This window comes from Zingiber officinale, chromosome 10A (assembly GCF_018446385.1).
Source record: "Zingiber officinale cultivar Zhangliang chromosome 10A, Zo_v1.1, whole genome shotgun sequence".
NCBI lineage: Eukaryota > Viridiplantae > Streptophyta > Magnoliopsida > Zingiberales > Zingiberaceae > Zingiber > Zingiber officinale.
The window spans coordinates 4772186-4778295 of NC_056004.1; the positions used below are offsets into that span (position 1 = coordinate 4772186).

General features: G+C 37.0%; 1 protein-coding gene across 1 annotated transcript; it reads left to right on the top strand.

Moving 5' to 3' along the window:
* The first annotated feature begins 3250 nt into the window (after positions 1 to 3250).
* On the top strand, positions 3251 to 5835 carry LOC122026293 (transcription factor AIG1-like). The gene is made up of 3 exons (XM_042584960.1): positions 3251 to 3374; positions 3451 to 4306; positions 5162 to 5835. The coding sequence occupies exons 2-3, from the start codon at positions 3830 to 3832 to the stop codon at positions 5666 to 5668; spliced, it is 984 nt and encodes a 327-aa protein (XP_042440894.1). The 5' UTR covers positions 3251 to 3374; positions 3451 to 3829; the 3' UTR covers positions 5669 to 5835.
* Positions 5836 to 6110: the final 275 nt, after the last annotated feature.

Consider the following 6110-nt stretch of genomic DNA (forward strand, 5'->3'; position numbering starts at 1 on the left):
GTTAGAAATAATTAAAGTGATACTTTTTTCTATTGAAAATAAATATATTTGAGATAAGTTAAAAAAATATACAAATAACTATAATTAAATTAAATTTATAAATTAATTAAAAAGTAAATAAAAATATATATTTAGTTACATTAAATATCATAAATTTATTAATTTGTTAATTATAAATTATAAATAAATTAAATTAAAGATCATAATTAATTAAAATATCAAATGAAAATTATATAGAGATAATAAATAAAATAATAATAAATAAAAATATATGATTTATAATGTAGGATACATAAAAAAAATTGTATAGAGATTTTTTTATTGGGGAGAGAATAAGAGATTTTTATACTTGTGATGTGACATTGATATGATATATTAAAAATTATTAAAAAAAAATTCATTGAGAGGTTTAACTATTGGAGATGCTCCAATGAGATATTAGGAAGGGATATTTCTTCAAATATCCCTCCTCTCAAATATTCCCCATTGTGAGGGATATTTGAGAGGTGATTTTCCTTTTTATGGGCCCACCAAAAGGTGGGCTACCATATTTTTTTTCTTTTATTTATTTTTTTAATTTAATTAATGTTTTGCACATTTTTTGAGAAAAATAAATAAAAAAATAAAACCAAACCTTAGAAAAAAAAATCAAAATTGAACATTATTGTTCCTTTCATCTATTTTTATTAATTCCATATTCATTACCTACCAAAAATTTAGAGAGAAATGAATAAAAAATTTGATCATCATTTTAAGGATTTGTTCAACTCTCCAAATATCGATGAAAATTCTAGTGAAGAAATAGTTCGTCCTAATATTCCCGAAGACACAACAAGCCCTACAATATCAGATCTCAGTGAAGCGTTATTCATGATGGTAGTACACAATCAATTTTGAGTGGCTGAATTCGTGCAATATTATTATAGGAGTACACAAAGAAGGACAATTAACAGAGAACAGGTAGTTAGACACACTCAACTTATCAATGATTATTTCTCTGTTGAGCTGGTGTATACCAATGACATGTTCCGACGATAATTCCGAATGAGAAAAGAATTATTTTTGCGCATAGTCACTGATTTGGAAAATCATCTTAGTGGATATATATTTTAAATGGAGGAAAGATGCAGCGAGGAGAAAAGGTTTGTCGCCTCTTCAAAAATGCACAGTCACTATCCGTCAACTAGATTATGGATGTTCCGCCAACTAATTTGATGAGTACTTGCGAATGGGTGAAATAACTTCCCTCGAATTCTTGTTCAACTTTTGCCAATGTATGATACAAATATATGGAGGTGAGTAATTAAGAAACCCAATGCAACTGATATCACTCATTTGCTTGAAATACATGAACAAAAGCATGATTTCCCTGGGATGTTAGAAAGTCTTGATTAAATGCATTGGGCCTGAAAAAATTGTCCAGTCGCATGGAGGGCACAATACACACGAGGCGATCATGGCTATCCAATAATTGTGCTTGAGGCGGTTGCATCTGTTGATTTGTGGATATGACATGCATTTTTTGGAGTTGCTAAATCCCGCAATGACATCAATGTGCTTAATGAATCACCTATTTTTAATGACATCTTGAAAGGAAATGCACTGGAAGTTAACTTTATTGTGAATGATACGCAATATACAAAAGGGTACTACCTAATAGATGGTATATATCCGGAATGCGCCACTTTCATTAAAAGCTTTTCCCGCTCTCAGGATCCGAAAAGAATGAAATTTAAGGAAAGACAAAAGGCTGCAAGAAAATATGTTGATTGGGCATTTGGGGGTATTCCAAGCTCGTTGGGCAATTATAAGAGGTTCAAGGCGACATTGGTTTATGGATAAATGCAAAGAAATCATGTATACATGCATTATTTTATACAAGATGATTATGGAGGACGAAGGTCATGTAATATCTATTTGGGATCATGAAGAACAAAATACTATCACAGCGAATCATGACTCAATTAGTGAATTTGCTGAATACATTCGAAGAAATTCTGAGTTACGTGATATTCAAGTGTATCATCAGCTTCGTCACGATTTGGTTGAACATATCTGGGAAACATACCATCGTGATGAGTAAATAACTAATTTATCATCTATGAAATATTTAGTTATTCAATTTTGAATTTGTGAAATATTTGAACTCATATGTTGTAGTTTTCTTAAAAATGTGTACATCTAATGTTGTATTGTTTCCGTTTAAATAAAATATTAATATTAAATAATTATATCGAATAATTATCCAAATATATGAATAATTATCCAAATATATAGATAAATATTAAGTACAACATATTTATGGATAAATGATATATGAAATATATTAAAAATATATATTAATTTTATTTAAACGTAAAATTAGATGTAAGTTAATAAAATGGTCATGAGACACATAAATATTTAGTTGGTGAGATATTTGATTATAAAGTTAGGAATATTTGAGAGTATGATATTTGATGAATGCGATCCATAAATATTTGGTTGATGAGATATTTTATTGTGAGATTTAAGATATTTAATAGAAAAATATTGAAAGAGTATGTAAAAAAATGAGAACTACATATATTTAGGAGTCATGTAATATTGATGTGATATATTAAAAATTATAAAAAAAAGCCTTTATTGAAAGATTTCTAATGTCTAAGACACCTAAATTGACTTGACAGAGCATGAGAATTTCAAAATAGTTATGTATATTTATTTGATGAATTTTATATATGTAATTATTTATTTTTAAATAAATAGTACGATTCATGATATCACTGCAGTCACTAACAACTGTAGATTAAAGTAACTGGCAGGGCTGGAAAACCACACTTTGATTAATGAAATTAAATTCATTAGTCATTAGTTAATTTCCATGAAAAATTAGTAGAGTGAGCCCAGCCAGTCGGTGGTCACTGATCTCAAGAGCCACGTCGCTCGCGCGTGTGTGTGACATTATCATTGGCGCCTGCCTTGTCCCTCCCTACCATTCCGGCGGGTGGTGGTGTGGTCTTTGCCCGTGCCGGTGCCGCGCGCGGTGGACGCATCATTCCACATCCTTTAAATTAAACGGCTCGAGGAAAGGCATGTGCGTGCGCTCGCCCACCCTCCCACCCACGCGCTCACCTCGAAACTACTCTTCATCCCCCGCCCTTACAATTTCCTCTTATTCCCATGCTCTGCTTCTGCGTTACGTCCTCTCTCACGCAAACGGTGCCACTGCTCAATTCATGGATCATTTTCTTCGTTGATTCAATTCAACGACATTGGGCGCACCGGCACAATGATTACGTGGTTCCAGATAAGGTTGGCGTGGAACAGGGAAAGCTAGTAAAGCAGGCTCAGAGGAGACACGACGTGGGGCACGGCTAAGCCAGTAAATTACGGTTGGAACCATAACTATTTATCATTCCCTGGCTACTGGCTACTCTTCTAATATTAAAATGTGTTTCTTTTGGCTAGCTAGCTCGGAGTCGTAGCCACCACCGTCTTTTTGATCTCATCAGGCTCGGTCGGTTCTGATCCCGTCGACGCTGCTCCTCTTTTTCTGCCTTGTCCCCGCAGCCTCTCAATAGCGTCGGTAACTTGTGAGATGAGTGCGATTATATATCCAACAGGCAACGCCTCGTCTCTCAACACATAAGAAGCAGCTAGCTAGCTTATTATTATAAAATGGTGCCGCACTGTCTGTCTGTCCTCAGGGAAAGTGAAGGCCATGTAGTAAAGTTTGGAGATCAAAAAGATTGCATTTAAAGAGCTTGCAGTGTGTGTGTGTGTGTGAGTGTGACCGGCCGGAGAACAGCTGACTTGACTTTGTGGAGAAGAGATCGGCTTATCGTCCATGGAGAATCAAGCACTGGAAGTTCCATATCACATGGTTCATGGCTATGAAGATCATGCAACTGCTGTTATCAGCCCTAGCAATCTACCATGGTCTCTGCTGCCGGCAGCTTCCCTCCACCAAGACCAAGAACTCATCATGTGTCCCAATTCTCTCCCTCCTTTTGCCCCTTCCCTCTACGGAGCCGGTGCCGTGTGGTCGAATCCTTCGCCTGCTGGGCTGACTGAATATTCAGCCGGCGGCAGTGCCTTCATGCGTTTGAATGGTTTCCGACGAGGGACGACGGATCAGGGCTCCGCTTCCTCGTCTCTCTTCGGCACCATTCGCGCCGAACTAGGCAAGTTAACGGCTCAGGAAATCACGGACGCCAAGGCTCTCGCCGCCACGAAGAATCACAGCGAGGCCGAGCGCCGCCGCCGCGAGCGCATCAACGGCCATCTCGCCAAGCTCCGCAGCATGCTCCCCAACAACACCAAGGTATAATATAATTCAATTAATGTATTAACCAGCCGCTAATATCATTAAACTGAAATTTATCTTGCACTAGCTTGGCATCAAATTTAATTTAATTTCAGATTAATGTGTAGGTAGTGCGTAAGATCAAAAAGAGGAAATAATAATAGTGCATCGTCAGAGAATGAATGCGTAATTCTGAGAGAGACAAACATGCGCACTCCTGTCAGAAAAGAGGCCAATAGAAAGTTATTAAAGAAAAGCAACACTAGCGCAGCATGCAGCTTTATCTCCTTACCTAAGTTTGCCATTTGGTCGTCTACCGAATCACAAGTGGAAACATCAAACACATATGCACGCGCATGCCCTAGGCTTAATTCGTTACTCTCGATAAAAAGTCATTTCCGTACTAGTTAATTATAATTTTACGATTTACCTCGATCAGACCGACCGTATGAGAAATAGCAAATTCTACTTTTTACTATAATAATATCTCTTTAGGATGATAAGATGATTAAAATATAAAGTGTTATTACATGAAATCTTAGGGTCAAAATTCAATATATTCAAACATATCTTCTCTCATATTTTGTCTTCTGTATTAATAATTAATAGTCATCTCATGATTTATTTTTTCCATGTTAGTCTAGAGACGGATTGACAAGATTATTGAGGCATTGAAAACGAACAAATCGATTTTTGCCACATAATGTAAATGTTACTATATCCTTTTAAGACGGTATGATAATTAAAGATATTGTCACATAAAATTTTAAGATCGAAATTTAACATGTCCGAATTTATCTATCGAATCGATCGACTTCATGTAATACTAAACTTATCTTCCAAATTAATGTTGTTGCTAAAATCATTGATTAGACGGACAAGGCATCGTTGCTGGCGGAGGTCATCCAGCACGTGAAGGAGCTGAAGCGGCAGACGTCGGAGATCGCGGAGGAGAGCCCGCTTCCGACGGAGGCCGACGAGATCGCCGTGGAATCCGCCTGCGACGAGGAGGGGAGGAGTCCTGTAGTAAGAGCTTCGCTTTGCTGCGACGACCGCCCCGACCTGATCCCGGACCTCATCGGCGCGCTCAAGGCGCTGCGGCTCCGCGTCCTCAAGGCCGAGATCACCACCGTCGGCGGCCGCGTCAAGAACGCCCTCCTCATCTCTCACGCCGACGAGCAAGACAACGGCTCCGACGATATCGATGCAACTGATCACGACGGAGAGCACAAGCAGCAGCTGATCGCCGCCGTCCAAGATGCGCTGAAGGCGGTGCTGGAGCAGGCGGCGAAGCACGACCACTCATCCGGCGGAACTAAGCGACAGCGGACGGCCGGCTTATCGGCGGCAGGCATGATTGAGCACAGCTCCAATGTTTGACTACATGGGCTAGCTTTTCTACATATTTTGACTTTGCATATCTTTTAATAATAATTAAATTTCATCCAATTCCTAAGAACACCGATAAAAAAATTAAAAAATAAATCACCAAAAATGTAGTAAAATACTTATGTCTCAATTTATATATATGCTTTGCATATTCACAATTTATTTTGTCCCTCTATGTCTATCTTATAGGTGTACATTAGAATATAGGGCATCTTCTAAGAAAATACTTATGCATTTTTATTATAGGTAAAGAATATATACAAGTATCAATATTGATTATTTTTCATCTTACGTATTTTTAAGATCATTATAGCATAAAAAACATATTGTGAAGGAATATCCTTTGATGAAAAAAGTTAAGAGGAAAAGAAAAAAAATTAGAAAACCTTTTTAATAATTTTTTATATTGCTCCTATCTAATTTGGTTTTAAAA